Source organism: Ursus americanus, chromosome X (genome assembly GCF_024610735.1).
Source record: "Ursus americanus isolate L20-20 chromosome X, mUrsAme1.1.p, whole genome shotgun sequence".
NCBI lineage: Eukaryota > Metazoa > Chordata > Mammalia > Carnivora > Ursidae > Ursus > Ursus americanus.
In genome coordinates this window covers 16,602,881-16,626,682 of record NC_142164.1, presented here as the reverse complement: position 1 = coordinate 16,626,682, position 23,802 = coordinate 16,602,881, and the positions used below count along the sequence as shown (strand labels likewise).

The window sequence follows — 23,802 nt, the reverse complement described above, 5'->3', positions numbered from 1 at the left end:
CTCACTCTCTCATGGGAGAGTCAGAAGTACATATAATTTCCATGTGATGTGCTAAGTGGTGAGCAAGAGGTCTGGCCAGGGGTGCTATGGAAGCGCTGGAGGTGAGCTTTACCCAATCAAAGGGTGAGTAAAGCTTCTGGAAACCTAAGGGCTGACACCTGAATGGCATCCTGAAGGCTGCTATGTCCTAGCCAGTCCAAAAGGAGTTGTAAAGGCGTTTGGGGAGGCAAGAAGGGCAAGAATGAAAAAACAGAGGATGGATCTAGATGGTATGCTGAGTGAAATAAGTCAGAGAAAAAAAAAAGAAAAAGAAAAAAAAAGAAGAAAAAAAAGTCAGACAGAGAAAGACAAATATATGATTTCACTTATATGTGGAATCTAAAGAACAGACCAATAGACAAAGCAAAAGCAGACCCATAAATCCAGAGAACAAACTGGTGACTGCCAAGGGGAACGGAGGTGGCGATTGGGCAACATGGGTGAAGGGTGTGGGAGGTACAGGCTTCCAGTGATGAACTGAAAAAGTCATAGGGACGAAAGGCACGGCATAGGGAATATAGTGGGAGGTATTGTAATAACACTGTTTGGGGACAGATGGCAGCTACATTTGTGGTGAGCACAGCATAATGTATAGACTTGTCAAATCACTATGTCATACACCTGAATCTAATGGAACATTGTGTGTCAACTAGACTTCAGTAAAAAGAAAGGAAGACAAGCTTATTGAAATAATAAAAAAGAAACAAAGACTTTTTGTCTCTCTATTCCACTTCTCAGAAAAACTGGAGATCATTATTAGCTCCTCATAAGTGGTATAAGATTGAAAATACTACATATTACCTCCTATAAAGCTACCTCTTATAGTTAATATTTATTAGGCTCCGTGGGCCAGGAACTGTGCTAAGTGCGGTATGGGGATTATCTCACACAATCTGAAAAAAAAAAATCCTTAAGAAAGATACTTCCATCATTCCCAGTTTACAGATGAGGAAATCAAGGCACTAAGAAGTGAATCTGAAATCGGGATTTGTGCCCAGGCCATTCGGGTTTTTGCCTCCCAGTATAGTTACATCTCACTGTGAATATTAACTCCCTCAAATCTTAGTCATGTATAACTCTTTGAGTTTTTAGACTGGTTATTATACTATTTGAGATTAGTGTAGACCTTTCTGGTTTTGTTATTTAACCAATAGCCAGAGTGGGACCAAAAAGAACAAAGGTGCTCAAGATCATCCAGGACCCAGTGGCAACTGTCTTCACTAAGATATATGCCGAAGAATGATATTGATCAGAAGGAAGTCTCTCTGGCGCTCAGACGTAACTGACAAAATGCCCAGGAGGTTAGTGTTTGTTTTTGTTTTCCGCTTGAAGGCTGTAGATGAGTGGTTCTCAAACTTTTGCGTGTACTGCAGTCTTACCTGGGGAGCTTGTTAAAAATAAAGTTGCTCGGCCCCTTTTCTCGTCTGTGCCAGAATCACTGTAGTCGGGCTTGGGCTGCTGCATTACTAACCAATTCCTGAGATGTTTTCATTCCATTCCCAATTTTCTTGTCCCCATTCTTCATTATATTCCCTTCCCCATTCTCCGTTTCTCCTCTTTTCCGTTCTCCATTCTCCATGGTCTTTCCCTCATTAAATATTTATTGAATATCTACTCAAGGCACAGAGTTCTCTGGGCTGGGGATGGAGCAGTGAACGTGGCAAAACAAAGCCCCTGCTCTGATGGAGACAGATTAAAAAAAAAAACGTAAACAAATAAATAAGAGGCAGTGCTACATAGTGATTAAGAGTTTAGCTTCTGGAGTCAAAACAAATGTAGGCTTGACACACGGTTCTTCTTCTTCCTAGCTGTGTTACCTTAGGCAAGTTGCTTAATTGCTCAACAGTCTCTTCCTCTGTAAAATGGGACTAATAATACTCTCTGCCCCTCAGCGCTGTTGTAAGGATTGAATAAGATAACGCGCATAAAGTTCTTAGCAGAGTGCCTAGTACACTGTCCTCGGAAGTCAGTTCACTCTTACAATTTTGCAAAGCATCAGCACTATAAAGCTTAATTACTTCCCCATCGATATATTACGTTCAGCTTCTGTGTTTATTTAACATCCAATAAACAACGTCTTAGAGATGTCCGTGTGCCTCTAAAGCATTTCCTTCTGCCACAGTCGCTAGTTTCCTGGGCAGATTCTGTACCGTACCCAGCGTCAAACTGCTGAACAAGGGGAAACAGCAAAGTCTGCCAAGGCCCCTAGCTCCTCGGTTAGGCACCCAAGTAGCTCCTTAGCCTGGACAAGGTAAAGGGTGTTCTAAAACCTCTCCAATACACTAAGTGGAAGTTAAATAAACAAACAACAAAAACTAAGTAGAATAGCATAGGGGCAAATTCTGGCAGGTTGATCAATCAGATGATATGGCAGTTAAGGGGTACATGAAACAAATAACTGTCCTTCACATGTGTTGGGGCAAGAATATTCACATACATCATTATCTGTCCTTGTGCTCCATAACGACTTCACAAGTAATATCAATCGCATCTGACTGATGTGTAAACTAAGGCTTAGAGAAGTCAAATGAATAGTCCGAGGTCACTCTGCTAGTTAGTGGCAGGCCAGCCACTCAAACACAGGTCCTCTGACTCTTACGCAGCATCTCACACAAATAAATAGCACTCCCCCCCCCACAGAAACATTTATCTTTTTTATAAGATTTTAAGTAATCTCTACACCCTAAGTGGGGCTTGAATTCCTGAGGTCAAGAGTCGCACCCTCCACCCACTGAGCCAGTCAGGTGCCCCGTCACAGAAATATTTAAAATGCAGGATCCATCCACTTTAAAAATAAAAAGTAAGAAATGTAAAATGTATCCAATATACAAAATGCAAATAGACTTCAGTTCCCTATAGGTGACATTTACTTCTTTTTGCACAAGACGCTGCTGTAATTTTACATTTGTTTGTATTACTTGATGAAGGCCTGTCCGCCACTACACCAAAACGGACTGTGTCCATTTTCATCTAACGTGTCGTAGGTGATCAATATGAACTTGATGAATGAATGAATGATCCACTGGGGTTGATTAGAGCTAGAAGGGAGGCCACAGACATGTAGTTGAATTTAGCCTTTGTTTTAGGCAGGAGCAGAAGGACTAGAGGTATCTTACGCAGAAACACTGAAGATGGGAAAAGGAATTACTTTTTCGTTGCTGTAAAGGATGAATTTGCTTGTATTGGACTTAGTGATTGAGCTCAAGGACAGGACCGATCCAAGCAGAGCGGATGAAGTTGCCAAGCGGTTGTGTACAGGGTAAAGTCAAGAGACTGTTTCAATTCTACAAAAAAGAATGGAAGGCAGTTTCTTAATGTGTGGTCCTCAACAGATCTGCATCAGAATATCTGGGCAGTTTAAGAAGGTGTTTTCCTGAACCCACTACAGCATCCCCCGGGTGGGGTGCGGCGGGGGGAGGGGGGAGAGGGCGTGGTGCCAAAAAATTTTGCATTTTTCACAAGCTCCCCAGGTAATTCTCACTTCCAAATTTTGAGACTTGCTGGGCTGGAATCACAATAGACCTGCAGCAGGTCTAAGACTTTGACTAGGGAGAAGTCTGCATTCTAAGGCAAGAAGAAGGGAAAACTTCCACGAACAGACTGAAAGAGCAGCCAGAGAGCCAGAGTCAAGAGTTGCCATTAAAAGCCAAAGAAGGTGAAAGTTTAAGAATAAGTAAACTGCCCAAAGTGTCAAATGTCACAGAGATGTCAAGAATGAAGATGGAGAAAAGTCGTGAAGATAGAATCCAGATTTTTCCGGGCCTGGACCTGTCCTTCAAGATCCAACTCAAAACATTTCCTCCCCAAGGATGTATTTCCTGCTCCACTGGACAGAGCCCATCAATCCTTGTGGTATGTAATTCCGTTCTAACATTTCGTCTCTTGTACTGAAATTCGGTTTTTCTTCCTTGTTAGAAATACCTGTTTTTCATCCTCATTAGACTGAGATTTCCTTGAAGGCAGGAGCTGTTTCTTATTTCTTTTCAAATCTCCAGCATCTGCCATAGTACCTGGCATAAGAGAATATGTGTGCCTGCTGAAATGTGTGATTGGGAAGGGATCGGAGGTGGAGAACACAGTCTGGGAGTGAAGGCGGAAGAATCCTAAGTGTTTGAAGGCAAACGAGAGCAGGGAATAAGTAGAGAAGCAGTTCGTCTACAGTGTGGAAGAGACGTGATTAAAACCACAGCCTTAGCTTTGAAAAGCTGGAAGGACAATTCTTTCTGCATCTTGAAGTCACTTAGCTCAGATGGCCCAACTCTAAGAAAGTCAGAAAGTTAAGGCCTTTGCTGAGAATGCGGTACAGAAAGTGTGATCTAGAGCCTGAAGAAGGACTGGAAGAGTGTCGGTGAGAGTGTGCCGGTGGACCAGTAAGAGATAAAGCGATCCTGAGCTCTATCCTCAGGCATTGTTAATAGCGTGTTAACACAATCTGACTCCTTTCTGTAGCCCTTGAAGTAACAGGCTGCATCTATCAGTCATGCTAATGGAAACTGGCCAGCAGACCTGGGGCCTGAAACTCAGTAGGGTTGATGAGCTCTTCCTCTCTGGAACATTCCCAGCACTTCCTTTCCACCTCTTAAGGCATGTGCTGCAGACCATGTCCTATCATAGCTATTTGTTTTTTCCTTGTTAGACGGTAAACAGTTGAGGGCAAAGGCTGTGTCTTATTCACTGGTGTGTTTTACTTTCACATAGCGCTTTGTACGTAATAGGTGGAGGATGGCTGTACCAGGCACACACCTTTCTATGGCATTATCACACCATACCGTATTTGTTGGCTTCTTTGTCTCCCTTTTTAGACCATGAGCTTGAGGTTAGGGATTGAGTTGATCTGTGTCTCTTTTGTGTTTGGAATTTAGTAGTTTTGCAGATATTTATTGAATCAAATCTTTGAAATAAGTGTATAGATGAGAGAATGAATAAAAGATAGCAAGGACATACTGCACAGGCACTACATTTTGTCACTTTCACAATCATCAGTCTCATTCTGACACCAGTAGGTGTGTAAAGCTGGTGAAAATAATGCTGGGGGACCTGTTTTCAAATACTGTTAATGTTTGGAACACACATTCTGGATCTTATGTGAACTGCCAGCCTCTCCCTTTCACTGTAGAGGGCCTGAGTAAAAGGGCTAAGGGTCCCGTGCAGCTAAACGACTGCTTTGTCCAACCTTATTTGATACATGTTTATGTGGGATACAATGTTACATGAACATGGTCACTGTTTCCTTCAGGATTACAATTTAAGGTTGACATTGCAGGGAAAAATAAAAAGAATGATGAAACAAGGTAGTAACAGCATTGGATCGCAACAATGGAAATCCACCACGCCCCCCCCCCCCACCTTTTACAGGAAAAATAGCTACATAGAGGGCATCTTTACATTTTCATTTGTTTGTTAGGGCTTGTTTTTTCTTTCTTTTTAAAGCCACTGTCTTTTAGTCTGTGAGCGTAGAAGAAAATAACAAAAGCCGACCCTTACATAGGGCATACTATGTACCCAAGTATTATTCTATGTGATTTACATGTATTAACTCATTTCTTTTAATAGCTCTATGAGACGGATACCATTGTGATCTCCATTTTAGACGTGCTGGAACTGAGGGATCGAGAGGTATTGCAACGTGCTCAAGGTCACAGAGCTAAAAGTCGGGGAGCTGGGATTCAAACCCAAGCAGTCAGGCTCCATGCATCAAAGAGGAAAGCGCTCGGTTAGCTGTCGCGTTTACCTGTGTTGAGTTACAAAGAAAATCGCGTATCTTTTTCTGATTATGATAATCTCCGCGTTTATAGAGGGCCTGTTATATGCCAGGGACGCTCATACACGCTTAACTTGCATTATCTCATTTCTTCTTCACAATAAACCCGTGAGATCCTATTTTTAATCCCCATCTTAAAGACAAAAAAAATTTCCAGGTACAGAGATGAAAATGATTTGCCCGAGGATTGAAATCCAGGCCGATTGACTCCACTACGAGCTTCTCAGTCTTTCCTGGCAGTAAAATGAGAGAACGGAGGACCTCAAAGGGATGCCACGAGAGTACAATGAAATAATGGATGTGAAAAGGCCTCAGTGAACAAGTGCAAGGGATCAGGCCTACCCACTTGAATCACTGTTGAAAACTGGCTACCCAGGGCCCCGGTCCAGTGGTTTCTAGTCCCAACCCTGCCCCTTCTCCGCCCGACCCTTAGCAATATCTTTGAATCTCTTTCTCTATCTCCCCGGATCCTGCCCCCAAACACTTGGCGGAGCGGCGGAGCGGAGAATAGAAGGTACGCGCGCGAGCAGGAGGCGGAGCTTGCCGCCCCGATCCGTACTGGGGGTGGCCTCTGCACATGCTCCGTGGCTCTGCGGCTTCAGTTGCCCGGCCGTGCAGCCAATGGGGGCCCGCGGCGCGCTCGAGACGTATTAACGCTATGTTGAGTCGTTGCGTGCGAGGGGGGCGACGTAAGGGCGCTCCGCGAGCCCGTCTCTCCTCGAATGAAAGGAAACAACCTCCGGCGACAGAGCCCCGCTCCCAGGCGCTGCCGGAGAACCGACACCGACTTCTTTCTCTTTCCCCTCATTGGCGCTTCTCCGCTGCCGTTCGCCTCTGGGCCCCGCCGGTGAGTCCCCACGGTAGCTTGGGGCCCCCCATTCTCTGCCCGGCGGGAGAAGACAAGGAGGATGGCGGTGGCCAGGCCGCCGCCCCTGCCCGTTGTTAAGGGGGACTCTTGGTGGTCTCGCTTTATTGTCAGGAACCCCAGAAGCGCCGCTCGTTGAAGGCGCTTGGCAAAGAGGCTGCTGAGAAAAGTGCTTTGGAGGAGCTAAGGGAGAGGTTAGGCTTAAACCTAGACTTCGGGGGAGGGGGCGCAGCATTTAGGGAAGAAAAAATACTAGGAATTTTTAGTCTTTGCCATCGCTTAGGACATATTTGGGAAGGAGGGAGACTCCCAGTTTGTGAAGCGTAAGAGGAAGAATGGTTAGGATGGCAAGAGGGTTAGCTTTACGGAATGAGGAAAAACTCCGGGGTGGGGGGAATTAGGGGCGAAACTGAGATCTGAAACGAAGACTGCTTGAGGGCGAACTCCTGGGGAAGGAGGGTTAAAGAAAGTGGTGGGATATCTTCCTGGATTCGGGAGGATTGGAAAAGGACGATTAGGGGACCCTGACTTGCCGACCGAAAGGACCTGCTAAAGTGTTTTAGAGGAAGATAGTTTTGCGAGTTTATCTAGCGCTTGATTAGAGGGAGGTCTTGGAGTCTAGTGTGTAGCGAGGAATAAATAACGGGGAGAGGATCCGGTACGTTATGTGTACCATCCTTTATTATATGGACGAACAGCACGGCATTCTTTTGAAATTTGTTCGTTTCGATATCCTGCGTGGAAGTTGAAAAATCCTTTATTTTTGAAAAACCTTTTCTTTTCATCGGCTTGCTACGTAATATCAGGTCTTATTCATACAGTTGAAATTCTTTCTTACCCTTGGGTTTGAAACAACTGGAAAATTCCTTCAGTTTCCTTTTGAATAACCGCAAAAAGCAGTGCGAAGAATGTAATAATATCGTGCAACCAAATTCAGGTGCCCTTCCGGTTCATCTCTTATTCGTTTATTTCTCTCTGCTGTAACTTTCCTGACAGAAATACTGCTTCTTTTGGGATCACGTTTATATATTCTGAACTGTATATTTCAGCTTGATTGCGTGCGGAATTGTTTGATCTTCCGGAACTGCAGTTTTTGTTTTGTTTTGTTTTTCTGTGAAAATGGTCTTTCAGATACCAGACATTGAATGAGCTCTCCACTTGGTTCTTGAATGCTCTCCTTGATGTTTCAGGTTATTTCTACCTTGGTGCTTTACAGCATCTTGTAAAATCAGGAACGCATTGATTGCTTCAGCCTAACTAATTGAGCTTTTATATTTTGCCAGACATTTAAATGATGTTTTTCACGCTGATACCTTTGCTTTTTAATTTCTGCTTTATAACATTATCCATACTGTTTTGTTTCTTTTAAGGAAAAGATTTCATTGTTGGGCGAAAGCATCAAAGTTTGATCTCTGCATGCGCTGGAAAACATTTTAGACTGAAATAAAAAGGCCATATAGCTGTGTGGATCATTATGAATCCCTTAATATTGGCCCTTGGAATGCCCTTATTCTCCCTAACTAGAGACCACAAATGAGACAGTATTAGATAAAAATCTGTATTTTTATGATAAAGACATTTTTGTTAGGAGTCATTGTTTCCATGATGTTCCCCACTTCGTGTTTTACTAGGAGGCTGTAAAAAATTAGCAAGATATGCACAGATGCATTATTTGAATTTTAGTGGAAAAATCCATTTAGTCATTGTACATTGGGGAAAGTTTTTAATTGGTTTGGTGCACTTTTTTTGTGTTTCTGTTCACTTTACCAATTTAAACTGATTAAGACACTAGAGTATTTTTGAATGCAAAATAAAGCGCACCTTTTTTCTCTCTAGGATTTTTTGGGTCTTTGATATCTGGAAAAGGAAATTCTCAAAATTAAGAGGAGAAATGTACCTGTTTATAAATTCAAAGAGGCAGAATTCAGTATGGGTAGAATTTGAGGGACACCATTTTCAGAATTAATTTCAAGAATAAAAAGTGCTTTTCTACTCGGGGACTTTTTAAAAATCTTAAACCGGTTTTATAGCGTATGCTAGGATTGTACAGAAATTACACATTAAAGATGTCTGTACACATTAGATTCATAATGTGCTATCCTTTGAACTGGCCAAGGATGACCGGGAGAAATGCTGAATACATTACAGTGGTTTCAGAGTGCCTACTATTCATTGCATAGTAGTAAAGAAAGCTAATTTAGAACTCACATAGCAAATTTTGGTGCTATTTGTGAATTTTGGTGTTTTGCATGGTTAATTCTAAAGATTTTGGCAGCTATATTCTTGATAAAGCAACTGAACACATATTTGCCTGTACAAATGCAAACACACTTCCCCTTTTGTTTCTTTTGTTTCTCTGTTATGTCCTTTTTTCTTTAATCCTAAAAGTATTTGCTGCCTGTTTTCAATCAGTTTCATGGTTTATAGCCAGTGCTATGAATGCGGTACTGTTGTAAAGTATCCGATGCCATTTGGAAGACTGAGGTATTTAAAATTGTAGATAGCATTAAGAGTTTGTTAAACCCATCAACGGAGAGACTGCCAAGGCCTTTGAAGTTTTGTTTTTTAAGAAAACAAAACAAAACAAAAACAACCCTAGGTATAAATTGATAAAAAGACCTGTTTCTTTGTGGCTTCACCTTTAATTTTAATTCCGTGTCTGCATTTTTATATCTTAAAACCCTGAATGGTTTGCAGCTACCACCTTGCTGGCATCCAGCTGCTACTGTTCTTGCTGGGGAGTAAGTGCTTCTCAGAATGATACAATGTAGTGTTAGTGCGTCCAGTTTTCAATACAGGATTATGAAAATATTCAAGTATGTAGAAAAACGGGAAGAATTTCAGTAAATTTTAAGACAAAAACTGTAGATTAATTATTGATTGTGATGTGTGTTGTACCAAGCTGGATCGTCAGCTGCTTAGTTTGGTTCTTTGGGAAAACGACAGAAGTCACACCACTGATTTTACACTTGTTTAGATTCTTAAGAATCCATGTTGAGATTGATGATCTAAATCTGAAACCTTCTGTGTTAGAGCTTCTCTTCCCTTTTTTTGTTTGACTCCGCTACCTATAATTATAATTTGGCTAGATTTAAGGGTCATTCAGGGAAATTTTCCTTCCTTTTATACAATATTGCTAATTTAATGTGAAAGTTCCTACATTTAAAACACCACTGTCAGTTTGTAACTTTAATTTGATAAGCAGGCTCCTGGAGTAAGCCTCAGAGTCAGATAATATAGTTTTTTAAAATAAATAATTCGTTCCTAAAGTATGCTTTTTTGAATAGACTGTTACAAGCTTAATTTTTTCTTTAAAAAGGAATACAACAGCAAAAATTTGTTAAAGATGTATACGTGATTTTTTTTAAAAGTTAAAAATAATGCAGATTTTGAAAATAGGTGTTCCAGAGTCACAGTTAAGTGCATTCATTTGCCTTTTGTTGGTTTATCAATATGTGAACTTTAAGGAATTGTGCGATTGTAGAATTCTGTTCATTCTGGATATTGTGTCCTTCCCTAAGAAGTTTCTACTCTGCTCTTAGATACGTAATTCTTGGTCTCCTTGAAGAGGCATGCATCTAGCTATACATGAAAAATATTTTATATTAATTATGTCAGCAGATGGTTGTTTTAGTATCACACATTTTACATTTTTTATCGATCCACACAGAAATCGTTTTAATTATTTCACATATCCCCCAATTTGGGAGCAGTTTGATTTTCCTGAATTATTTTATTACCTTGTCTTTATGCATAGTTCATATTTTTCATTTCAGAGGCATTGTAGGTTTTAATATGAATTTGTCTATACTAAATAGCCATTTAAAAATGCATACGTTAAAACTTAGGTTAAATATTAAACAACTTACATGACTGTGCAAACGGGTATTAAAGTGAAATTAACCATTTTGTTGCCCTTCTTATTCTCTGTAGCATTTCTTGAGGCTTAAAGTGGCATTCTAAAAGCAATTTAAAAATCATGTCAAGCTCAGTTGAACAGAAAAAAGGGCCTACAAGACAGCGCAAATGTGGCTTTTGTAAGTCAAATAGAGACAAGGAATGTGGACAGTTACTAATATCTGAAAACCAGAAGGTGGCAGCACACCATAAGTGCATGGTAAGTACAGGCCGGCAACCGAGACACCTGAAACCATGAGAATCCTGACAGTGAATACTCCTGAATACGAAAAAACTCAGTTAAATTTTTAAAAGAGATGGTTTCTCCCTAATGCTATGCCATTTTTACTAGAAAATTTCCTTGTAAAGTTAACATCTTATTCACTGTTTCACTGCAATTTCTTTAAATGTGAACCTTAATTTTTTTTAAATGTAATTTATAGCTCTTTTCATCTGCTTTGGTATCATCACACTCTGATAACGAAAGTCTTGGTGGATTTTCTATTGAAGATGTCCAAAAGGAAATTAAAAGAGGCACGAAGCTGGTAAGTTGGTATTTCTGCCTCTTGAGAATAAAACTTATTTTAAGCTCATTAAGGAGGAAATTGCTTAGTTTACAGTATATTGCATTATTAACATTATGATTTTAAATTGCAGTATTTTTTTTTCCCCCGAACCAGAATTCCAAGGTTGGGCTTAACTTATTTACCACTCAACAAAAAAGGAGTGAATCAATATTTATATTATTCAATTTTTTTTCCTTTTCAAAAAGAATCAAAATCTTCTTGGAGGCTGTGTTGACTCAGAAAACAAGCAGTTTGCTTAATTTGAATATATCATGTGTCGAAGTCTTCATTCAAGTGAATTTTCATAATTCAGATGTCTTTTCATCTTCGTAAAGTGATTGTGGTCATCATAAGTGAAGATGACAGGAAAATGTTAGCACTTGCTGTATTTTACTATGGTTCAGCTATATAACACAGCATTTATAACTTAGTATCACTTTTGATGGATCTTACTGTTTGTCTGAAGCTCTGCTACACTGAATGATCCTGTAATTGTCTTCTCCCAGTAACCAGGTTGGCAGGATACTATATGTTGTTCTTTTGGAAAAGTAACATTTCAGTTGGTATTTATGATCCGTTATGGTTTACATTGAAACAACTTCTCTTCATTTGGTTATTATTTTTCTCCTTTGAACCCTCTGTTGAAATTTTATCTGCCAACGTGCCTTCAGTAGCTTCACTATTAAGTGCTCCATTATTTTAAAGATGGGTTTGGCAGAACGTATATCCATGTTCTTAGGCACTGGATAATCTCCTATTTCACAAACAATCTGGTGAGCAGAACTAGGAACTCTCATTTCGATGATCAGGAATAATCTGTTTTTTAGAAATTATCAGTCTTGCAGTGTTAGGGAAAAAAAGCAATATGAAGCAGTGCAAGGATTTGAGACTTGCTTTAGGATAAATAGTCTTAAAACCCTAGAATCAGTATTGGCACAAATGGGACTTCAGAGGTCAGACAGTTTTTGTGGTAGTGAGACCTTAACTGAAAGTATTTATCTTCCCCCACCCCCAAAACTGTAGTAGTAATAGAATGCTTCGTTTTTTTAGTGTGATTTTTATTTGGTGGTTTCAGATTTCTTCATGTTTTTATGGCTTGCTGATTTTCGAGAACCAGAGCAGTATGTTTTTATTTCCTAGTCCTTAAAAATAAATTCAGATGTAAAGAAAGAATACTATTTGCCTGAAAGTGGTTGTACTGTCAACCTTATTACCCTGTTATTTATTCCTTGGCATTGTGACTATGCCTGGAAAATGCTTCTACATCCTGACTTGTTAGCATTTTTGTCACTTGCGTGGCTGCTCTGGTCAGAACGGGAGCAGCTTTGGTCTCTAATGTTACTTATTATTAACAAATGCAGGGCCTGGTTTTACAGGAAGCGGCCGTGTACAGGCGGCAGCGTTGCTAAATCCAGCGGAGATTTCGTTTCCTTGGACTTGTTTGTGAGGAGAGCATCAGAACTTTGTACGAGCTTCACTAATATAAATAGTTTTGATTAATTTTTAATGGTATGGTGTAGGGAGTTAATTTTTTCCCGAGTGTAGTGAGTTATAAAGAATTGAATTTGTCCCTTGGTCTAGGGAGTGGAAGAACATTGGAGGTTAAGACCACAAGCTGTAGTAAGGAGCAGACTTGGATGTGAATCCTAGCTCTGTCACTGACTAGCTGGATGGCCCTGCGCAAGTTATCTCCTTCTCGGTGCTGCTAAAAGGAGATAGTGACAGGACTTGTCTCACAGAGATATTGTGAGAATTAAAAGAGAGACTGTACAGGACTTAGCATGGTGCCTAGCACGTGGTTAGGACTTGATAAATGGTAGCTACCATTGTAGTTATTGTTTAGAAATAAGAGTGTGCTGCTAATGTCATTGTAGGCTAATGAAAAGCATGCTGGGCTGAGAAAGTTATAAGGCTTGTTTTTTTGTTTGTTTTTTTTTTTAAATAACTCGCCGCTGACACATTGCATAACTTTAGACAGGTCGTTAACTTGTCTTTTCGCCACTAAACTGATAATGCTGTATCACTGCTTACTAAACAGCGATGCTCCGTGGCTAAAAAGTTCTATAAAAGATAGAAAGAGTTACCTTAGGAGAGGTGTTTACAAAGCTGTTTTGAGGCTGTGGGCATCTAGTAGTAAGGGATAGGGTTAAAAGGAAAGAACTCTTGAGCCTGGTACATAGTTTTGCCTCTTTTCCTTCTCCCAACTGTGAGAATTTAAATAAGTTACATAGGGGATAGGGCTAGAGTAGCATTCGTATGTTTAACTTTGATTTCTAGGTGAAAAGTAGGTCATGAATACCTGTGGACCAGTAGTGCTGGTCCCTGGGTGCTTTCAAGTCAGGTTCCAGCCTATACCTGGTGTTGGCTTAAGATAGGTGCTCACTCGCCCCAAAGAAAAATAAAGAGAAAAGAGGCTGGGGCTTGTAGTGAAAGTGTTTAGGTGACCAGCTGGGTCAGAGTCTTGAGAGAGTGGGAGGTCACAGAACAGGAGGTACAGGTGTGTGGTTTCTGTGTTCTTACTGCCACGGGCGGTTTTCCAAGGTTTTCATGTCAGTCATGAAGATCGGGGGAGGAAAGCTATTCTGTATGAGCAAATTCATCTCTTTTGCGTTACCTTTGGGCACCAGGGTGGACCAGGAAGAATTTGCCAAAGTACTAAGGATGTTATCATTTGAGTCTTTGTTTTCGCATTTAAGACAGATACATATTTTTCCAGAATGGTTTCCAGTTCCTTTTGCAGCCATATGGTGACACCACATCTGTACCATCTACTCTTAATTCTCCAGCCATCTAGCCAAGAAATGCAAATTTCCAAGTAAAATTATATGAATCATCGTCACCGCTTTCATCTTCTTTAAGGCGATACTTGAGAGGAGTACATTTGAAGAACATACTCTTTCTGGATGAAGCGAGGTGGTGAAACCATTCAGAGTATCTACATGGGATAGTTTCTGTTGGGATTGGTAACTGTGTCCGATGTATCACTCTGAGAACAGGAGTTCAGAAGGCCATTTAGTTCACCTCCCTCACCCCCTATGCAAGATTGCTGCCAAGCCATCCAACATAAGATTTTCATCTCTGCTATTCTTAAATATGTCCAGAGGTTGCGATTTTACCCAAGCAACTTGAATCATGGCCATAATTATATGACACTCTTCAGAATTGAGAAATTCATCCTTTATAATTTAATTATCTCACTTAATTTAAGCCATTTATTCTAGGTCTCTCTCCTTCCATTGAAGGAAGTATTTGGGTTTTTTCTTTTATTAAAACTGGAAAATCTTTCATATACTTGATGAGTATCCTCAGGTCATTCCTAAACTTTCCCCTTTCGAACTAAATTTTACTCACATGTCTATAAAGAAATCCTCTGAACATTTTTCCTGTTTTTTTTTTCCAATAGTAGAAATAGCTAACATTTATTGAACACTTAATATGTGGGCAAAGTACTTTAAATACATGATTCTTTATAATCCTGACAATCATAATGTGACGAGGGAGGTATTAATTCTCCCTTTAGGGATGAGGAAGCTGAGGCCCGAAGAAGTAACCTAAGGTCCTATTACTAGTAAGTGGTAGAGCTGCCATTTGACTTTAGGGCCAGTGAGCTCCACAGCTAGAACTCTTAATCACCCCCCAGTTACACTGGACTGCCTTTTAAGCTACCCGACCCCAAATCAGAGTTTAAAAAATAATTATTAGAGCTTAGTAGTTTTTTTAACAAATATAGAAATACTACTGGATTTAGGACATAATCAGACTCCTTTTAATATATATTAACAGCATTGTTAGTTTGTAGGGCAAGAATCTTATAAACGTACTAGGTAAGAATATTCTGATTCTCTGCTACCCTCAAGATATTTTTTGTGGCCTCTAAAAATGGAAAGACCAATTTTACATGGTTCCAGTGGAGTGCTTGGCACCCTAGAGAAATGGGGTATCTGATTTTGAGAGTTTATGATCTAAATATCGGGAATGCCATGAATCGGCATATATGACAGTTTATAGATACACCTTTTCATTCTGTGTGGGAGGAGTTTTGCCTATTTAGGTAAGTAAGACTGCTTCCTAGAAATGGTAAAGTTAAAAAAAAAAAAAAGGGAGGGGGGAATGAGTCCAGGAAATAGGTTAACTACCAGAATGGGTCCTTGAGACTGGCAGTAATGGATTCAAGTTGAGTAAGGTGGGATAATGGCAGGGTCTTTAAACCTTAGGCAGGAACTTCACCTTGGATAGGAGGGGATGGGGACAGGCAAAGCAGGAGTTTTCAGGAGAAAAGGGATATACAGTAGTCACTGCAGAGAATGAAATATAATCATGGCAATACATTTGTCTGCTGTACATAGATGTCCTGCAAGGGCATCTTAAAACTCAACCTGTCTAAACCATTATTCATCATCTTCCCTACCCTGAACCCTGATTCTCTTTCTGAATCCTTTACCTTCAAGTCTTCCTTCTTACGCATCTGTCACATTGGTTCTCCTTCTGGGATGTCTCTGCTGTCTTTTCTTTCGTGATGCTACCCTGTACCCAATCTTCTTCCCAGCCTTCCAACATATTGCTGCTAATTACTGGATCTCTACTTCCCTGACTTTGAACCTTCACTGATGCCTTTGTGTATACAAAATCATACCCAGAGGCCTCAGCCTTCCCTTCAGAAGTCATAATCCACCTTTTCCATTCTTGATGTCATTCTCTCTCCTCTTGGCTTCCCAAACATCCTCTGTTTGTCCCCACTGCTGTGCACGTACTGACCTTATTCATCCTAGCTGCTTCCTAGCTGCCTCTCAGTTCTGTTTTGAGGTCAGCTCAAACTTCACCTCTGTCATAGAGTTTAACATGCTATGCGTCGTATTTGTTACATGTGTGCAAGCCTTTCTTCCCCACTATATTCTGGTCTCTGGGAGGGTAGAGACTCTTCCCTTGGCCTAGTGTAGGATTATGGGGATAATGCATGAAGACACTTAGCACAGTACTTGATGTCTCATTTGTGCTCAGTAGCGTTCTAATAAATAGGTGGGCACTCATTAATTGTTGGGTTTGAAGGAGAGAAGAGCTTCAGTTGGATAATAGTGTGAAACCTTAATAATGGGCTGGGTGTAAATTGGCCAGGGAAGTACTGGTAGACCATAAAATTCCTCTTTTTGGTTCATCAGTGCTCTAGTGTGGTTTGCAGCTCTAGCGGTTTGAAAAGGAAGGAGAGAAACCTAGTGGGAAAAACCCGGTTGGTTATTTGTTAGGATGGTGGAGAGCTGTGTATGCCTCACCTAGAGGGTTTGTGTGTTTCTTCAACATTCCCTGGCCCTGTATGGTGTTATTTTTGTTATTTCCTTAGGCATGATATTTGTCAAGCCCTCCCCCTAGAATCTAGAATTCATCTCTGTGTCCATTTATCAGTTTCTTAATTTAGTGCCTACTTTGTACCAAGCACAAGGCAAGACCCTTGGGTGGATGCCACCTTGAATACATACAGTTTAGCCTTAGGGGTATGTAGAGAATGCCACAGGAGAACTGGGGTAGAGGACCCTCAGTAATTCTATTTGAGAAGTCAGGAGGCTTCATAGAAAGTGACGTTCGAAATGTGTTCCAGTGGGAAAGTGATGCTGTAGAAGTCAGAGGGGGAAGAGTTTCAAGGAGGAGGAAGTGGGCAAAAGTATTAGGTAAGTATTAAATGCCAGTGCTATTTAAAGTAGAGTGAATGGCTCATTTAGCATTCAGTAAGGGCAAAATGGAGTGCCTACAGTGCATAGAATGCTACGACTGGTTACTGCATACAGAGAAGCAGAAGATACCAGGTGATCGATCAGGGCTGCTACTAAATCCTTAGATCCGTGGTCCTTAACCAACTATGAAATCTGAAGGGGGGTGGGCAGGGGATTGTGGGTGTGTATCTTTTGAAAAAGTTTCCCAAATGATTTTTTTAAGATTTTATTTATTTATTTGAGAGAGAGTGCGAGAGTGAGAGATAGAGCATGGGGGGGGGGCAGAGGGAGAGGGAGAAGCAGACTCTCTGCTGAGCAGGGAGCCCGGGACCCTGCCATGACCTGAGCCAAGGGCAGATGCTTAACCAACTGAGTCACCCAGGTGCCCTCCCACCCCCAAATGATTTTGATGAACACTCTTGGTTATGGACCATTGCCTTAGGAGAGGGGTCGGCAAACTTTGTGTCCAGGGCCAGATTGTAAATATTTAAGGATTTGCCAGCAATATTGTCTCAGTTGCAGCCACAAGACAATACACAAAGAAATGAGGGTGTTTGTGTTCCAATAAAACTTTATTTACAGAAATGGCTGGTGGGCTGGATTGGACTTGCAGGACCCTTGCCATAGGGTATTTTTGTGGAAAAACAGGTAAATGCTTCCTGCAGATTTGTTCACTGGCCTCATTGTCATCTGTGTAACTAGGTGTAAATCCATCATGAGTGTATTCGTCTAAATGTGTGGGGTTTTTTTTTTATAAAAGATTATGTCATGCAGATTAATTTTAATGTGTGCAAATATTTTACCTGTTATTTATATTAAAATGAATTTTGCTTTACTTTGGAGGTGATTAAGGAGAATGAATGTAAGGCGAAAAAGAAACTTCAAGCCCAATGATGGAGAAAATCAGGTCTTTGACTATTACTGAATAAATTAATTTTTTTTCCTTTGCCTTCCTTAAATACTTCTTTTTGGAATTGGGAATTGGGAATACTGTAAATTTATGTCATTATGTAACTAGTTCTCATTTATTTGCGCTAATGGAGGAGAACCCAAACCAGTAATGTAAAATAATCTATGTCTGGTTCGTGGGGATGTCTTGGTACTTACTTGAGCGTGGATGTGTATTTGACGTTCTTCACTGATAAGGATAGCAGGCAGCCTGTCTAGAGTTCAGAGTACCCTCAGCCTGAAAGACCTACACCTGAGAACAGCCTGAACCAATCGATCTGAGCTCAGAGAAACTCTGAATGTTTTCAGATTAAAAAAACACAACCCTTCAAAAGCTACAATAAGACCATTGAAATTGCTCATCAGTGGTGACTCATGAAGTATGAGTATGGAGTATGTGATATTCAGAGCAAGGTCAGGGGACTAGGTTAAGTAAGAACTTGACAGGCTTACTTAGTTCATGGCCCTCCGGTTCTGAAAAGATTTCTGAACTGATTTGCTCATTAACCGCTTAGATTTAGTCTGTTACTCTAGTAAACACAAGTACTTTTCAGTGGCCCTGCTTTTTAGAAGCACTTGGAATTTAAGGTCCTAACCTATCAGGTGTGTTCTTTTCTGATAACTTTGGTGGCTTTCAGATGTCATTTTTGCTGTCTACCTTTCCATTTAGAACCAATTATTATATAAAGTTTATTGTTATTAATATATTGCAAAGTTTGTGTTTTTATAAGACCCTCTTCAAAATGCTGAACCGTTTTTTTTTAATTGGAGCTCTAGCATAAACCAGAAACAGTCCTGAGTTCATGTTCCACCCTACCATGCAGTGGTATTCTTTTTAGGAATTTTAAAAAAGATTTTATTTATTTATTTGAGAGAGAGAGCACGGAGGGAGAGGGAGGAGCAGACTCCCCCTGGATCATGTCGGGAGCCCGACATGGGGCACTATCCCAGGACCCCGAGATCATGACCTGATCTGAAGGCAGACGCTTAACTGCCTGAGCCACCCAGGCACCCCAAAGGAATTTTTTTTAAAAAGATTTATTTATTTATTTTTAGGTAGAGACAGAGAGTGAGTGAGAGCAGGAGGAGGGGCAGAGGGAGAGGGAGAGAATCTCAGGCAGACTCTGCACCGAGCATGGAGCCTGATGTGGGGCTCGATCCTAGGACCCTGAGATCATGACCTGAGCTGAGATCAAGAGTTGGTTGCTCGACTGACTGAGCCACCCAGACGCCTCTCTTTTTAGGAATTTTTAACTGGTAAATCAGACAGCTGTCACTTAACCAGATACTTCAGAGGTCACTCTGAGCCTTCTAACCGTATTGGATAGGTGAGGTATTCCTATTCCTATAAATAAAGCAATGAACCTGGAGTTCAGGAGCATTTTTTAGACAGCTCTGAAAACTTACCCCAACTGCCTTGCCCTGCGTCCTGGTTTTTGCTGGAGGTAGTGTTGTCTGTTATTGAAAACAACAGACACCAGTGTAAGGTGAACAGCCCTCACTTTATGTTTGTCTCATGTCTCCTGTGCAGATATCCTAGGTACCCTGTTCCCAACTCGAGTGCTTTTGGCATGTTTTCTTTGCCTACAGACTCAGGAATATGGCCTCATTTTGGAACGTCTTTTGCATTCTCATAGGTTTATAGCCCTTTTCTTGGAGCGGATGTCTTGAGAGTAGTAACTATTTGGCTGTGAGGATTTATATCTATACGGTGGTGGTCAGTCACCGATATGCATGGTCCATACACAGCAGTTAAGCTGGGCAGAGCTAAGTCCTAGCAAGCCCTTTGTCTCTTGGTTCCCTATGACTCTGTCTAGCCATCAGACTGCAGCCTTTCCCCCAAAAGCCATCCCTTTCTGCCTGTCCTAGAAGTTGGGAATCTCATTCTAGTTTTACTTTGTGTCTGTCTGTGCCCTTGGTTGAGTTTTCCCTGAGCTTCTCTACTGAGAAAGCAGTATTTCTCCTTTCATTCCTTAGGACTTCTTCCTTTCACACACTGAATTTCAGCCCTGGCCTGGTTCGGTTGACTGAGGAGGTTCGTGCCAGCCTCTGGCTCCCGCAGGACTTTAGCTAAGTCAGAGTCCTTTCGGTTCCCTTCGTCCGCTCTCATGTGTGACGTAGTTCCTCTTTAATCTGTGGGTCAGCCCCTTGAGACTCGGCTTGTCGGGTACAGCTCAACGTTAACATAGGCTGGCTTCACAGATTTAGCATTTCGCTCATGTTAAAATATTGTGCATACATCCTAAATATATATAACTTTTAGCAAAAAAAAAAAATTGAGGTTAGTATAGCTTCTAACCATACTATAACGATGACGTGCACACATCTGTAAGAGAGGATGGGGCCTTTTTTTCCAGTCTCCCCATTTCAGAAGAGGTGATCTGAGTTTTGAGGCTTCCTAGGTCTACTAAGTAGCAAACTGAAGAGAGGAGGAAAAGTAAAAGAAAAATCATTATCAACAGCAAGCTTTCACCTCTACTTGAAGAACTTGAAATCAGGGTATGAACAGGATAAGCTGACAGTTGACATTTATACTTCTGTTGGGGGCAGGAAATAAGCCCTCCACAGAATATTTGCTGTGTGTGACAGACATTTTTACAGGGGGAAGAGGTCCACCGTTAGTTCACCATGTTCCTGTCAGGTTAACCTGCATTTTCCCACCTTTGAAAGAGTCACGGGTCGTGCAAACTTGATGTGAAATGGCAGCTGACAGTCCTTCTGTGAGGAGCCCAGGAGGGAACGTGACAAATTTGAGGGCAAATGTTTTATGTAAAGAGAAATGCAGGATAACATTACCTGGGTCCAGCCAACTGCTGCCTTGCTGTGTTGGGGATCCCATTTTCCTACGACTCTACTTTCTTCAAGAGAGGCACCTATGTTTTATTTTCCATAACTTTTTTTTTTTTTAAGGAAAGTATACCAGCTACCTATCTGGTTCCCCAACTTTTTCTTTTTTTCTCTTTTGATTCTTAACCTTGTCTCCCACAGGGCTAATCTTTTCCTCCCAAATATTCTCACCTCTGCTCATTCTGTGCCCCTTCAACTGGATTGTTCTTCTCAGTTTTACCTTTCCAAATTCTAGATTAGACTGTTTAAGTGTGCAGACATGCTTGAAGATTATTATGTTAAATCTGCAGGTATTAGAAACACGAATTAGAAAAAATATACCGGAGGATATTAAAATCTTCAATAACAGTAAGCTTAAAGTCAGCACATTTATCGAGCACTACTTTGCAAAGCACAGTGTCAGTCTTCCAAAAAACTCAGTCTAGAAACAATTGATGGATAAAATTTATACATTTATAAATATAATTAGCCATACAAGGAAGTAAAATGGTAAGAGCCAAAATGAATATTGTATCTTAAGTCCCGCAGCAGTTCAGGGATAAAAGAATTATTTAGGGGTTGGGGTATGTAGTGTAGTAGACTTCAAGGTAACAGTTATGTTGCCATTTTGTGTTCATAGGTATACAAGCATATTTAAATTGCATATTTAGTTTTATTATGGGTACTTCTTGCTATTTTGTTAGCATCCTGCCAGAATTTTATATGCAAGTGGGTATTTCAGCTTTTATATGAATGCTGCTTAAAATAGATCCAGTAAATTCTAATTGAGAAAAATTCCTACTGCTAACCTTAAAAAGAATTTTCCACTCTTTGAAACCCATTTTTATTGGAATCTCTTCTTCTTTTCTTCCTTGAGGAGCTGACAAAAGTGAGAATGAGCTTTTTCTCACTTAAAAATCTTATCTGTCCTAAATTGCTGTAGTTTACTCGTGACACTTTGGGCAGATTTAAATTGAGAACCAGCAAAGACAAATTTTGATCTATTTTGGACATTTGGTTTCCTTCTTATTCTCAAAAAACTGGTAGATGGCTATTAAAAGCATTTGCTAGCATATTGCCCCCAAAGTAATTTTTTGTAGAAAAATCAGAAAATACAGGAAATTATAAAGAAAACCAACCACCTAGTGACAGCCCCTCAGCATTTTGCTATATATACTTCCCCCCCTTTTTCAAAGAATTTATGTTACAAACATAATTGTGATCATAATTAACATAGTTTTGTATCCTGCTTTATTCTTCATTTAGTATTATACATAAAAATCTTCCCATGCCATTAAGTTTTCTTTGGAGAGTGGCTATGGAGTATTTCTACATATGGGTGTGCTATAATTCAAAGATAAAAATTGTTCAGTTGTTTTCCATGAGTGGTTTTACATTTTGGACTACTGTAAATAATTCTGTAATGAAGGTGATATGTATATAAATCATTTGAATCTCATTTTTTTAGACTAGATTAATAGAAGTAAAGTTAGCAGATCAGGAAATCAGAACTTTAAAAAAGCTCTTTGATAAATAAGGCAAGCTGCTATCCAGAGTATAGTGATTTACAGCAGGATATGAGAGTGCCCACCTCACTGTGTTTTTGCCAGTGTTGAGCCAAGTACAGTATTTTTAACAGTTCCTCCCCGCCTTTCATTTTTGCTTGCTAATTGAAGTCAACAGTTTTTTTTCAAAATGTACCTGTGCAAACCCATTTTTGATGAAATTTCAAGATGAACTACTTGCAGTAGAGTTCTTAATGAGGTGGGGTAATGTTCGACTTGTTACGATAAAAAAAAAACAGGTTGTAAAATAGTATGTACAGAATTACATAGAAAAATACTTGCACATAAACATTGTAACATACTGTAAGTGCATCTCCACTTGGTAAGCATGAGTTGTTTTTTTTTTTAATTTCCTTTTTGCCCTTGTGTTTTCCAGAATTTCTATAATAAGTGTGTTTTTTGATGAAAGAATTTGCTAAAATGAGAAAACTTCATAATTAAGCTGTATACAAATGCTGTACCTTCTCAAGAATTTATAAGCCACCCAAAAGTATTTAACAGCTTTTCCTGCTTATTTGGCACAGTATTTCTTTTTACAGTAATACTTTGAAGTTTCTGTATGTAAGGAAATGGAGTATTTCTCTAGTATTTTAATAATGGGCACTGGCCCTCGTGTTTTCTGGGATGTACCTGTACTGAGAATGTTTCTGACTCAGGACTATTTTTTAAATGACAGTTTGAATGAGAGGTTGAGTGTTTGACTTGCTTGGAGAAGTGTAAGGAATTTTATTGGAATTTAGATTAGCTTCTCAGTATACCCAAATTGCTTAGGGTCCAAGTAATCTAAAAGTTAGGATAGTAAGTGTTCTTTATGTTAAAATTAATAGAGGAATGAGAACAGTTCCGAATGAGGTATCTAGCAACCAAGAAACAGTTTTTAAGATTTACCTTACAGTGAATTTATTTTGGCATGGTATTTATAGCTTAGGAGTGTAGCCTTGTTAAAAGTCCACTCAGTACCGTTATGTTAATCAAATCCACTAACAGCCATTGTTATGTGCTTTTTTAAAAGAGCTTTTTCCTAAATTGAGAGCATGAGCTAGTTAAACAATAGGAATTATCTAATAAAGTCAGAAGGTAAATTACATTAAAATATGTTTAAAGTCTGTTCTTTTATCTGTTTGCCTGAATTCATAATGCAAGAGGTAAGTAACATAGATTAAATTAAAATAGATGAGCATATTTTCACAATCAACTTGACATTACAAGATATTTTTTTAGAGCTTGAGATATTTAAAAATCTACTTAATTTTTTTAATCCTTTTTCCCTCACTTGAAATTGATTTTACCAAGTTCCCCAGTAGAATGTGAGGGTTTTTTTTCCCCCAAAGATTTTCATTAAGTGGAAATGTGAAGGAAACATTTTTTCTGGTATGAGACATTTTCCGCAGTTACCCATTTCCAGGAAAATCTGGATTGTGAAAAGGTCTAAGTTATATACAACTTACATTCCTGATTTGCAGTATTTCAGATTTTCTCTTGACCACAGTGAAACAGTAGACATTAATAATATTCCTTTAATTTTGTCAGTGTTTAATCTGGGGGAAAAATACCCCTAGTAGAATTTTATTCAAATTATTTCTAGGTGAGAAAACCAGAAAAATAGCATTATTAGTTACAAAACTTTTCAATA

General features: G+C 39.8%; 1 protein-coding gene across 4 annotated transcripts in view; it reads left to right on the top strand.

Moving 5' to 3' along the window:
* The first annotated feature begins 6,475 nt into the window (after positions 1-6,475).
* PHF6 (PHD finger protein 6) overlaps positions 6,476-23,802 on the top strand; it is a 44,944-nt gene continuing 27,617 nt past the window's right edge. For 3 of the 4 annotated variants that reach the window (XM_087860000.1, XM_045790691.2, XM_087859999.1), the window contains exons 1-3: positions 6,476-6,647; positions 10,599-10,782; positions 11,006-11,107. In XM_087860000.1, the coding sequence (XP_087716126.1) occupies positions 10,645-10,782; positions 11,006-11,107 (240 nt within the window). In that variant the 5' untranslated portion in view covers positions 6,476-6,647; positions 10,599-10,644. The remainder of the gene's footprint in view (positions 6,648-10,598; positions 10,783-11,005; positions 11,108-23,802) is intronic. The other variant, XM_087860001.1, reaches the window with a different exon arrangement.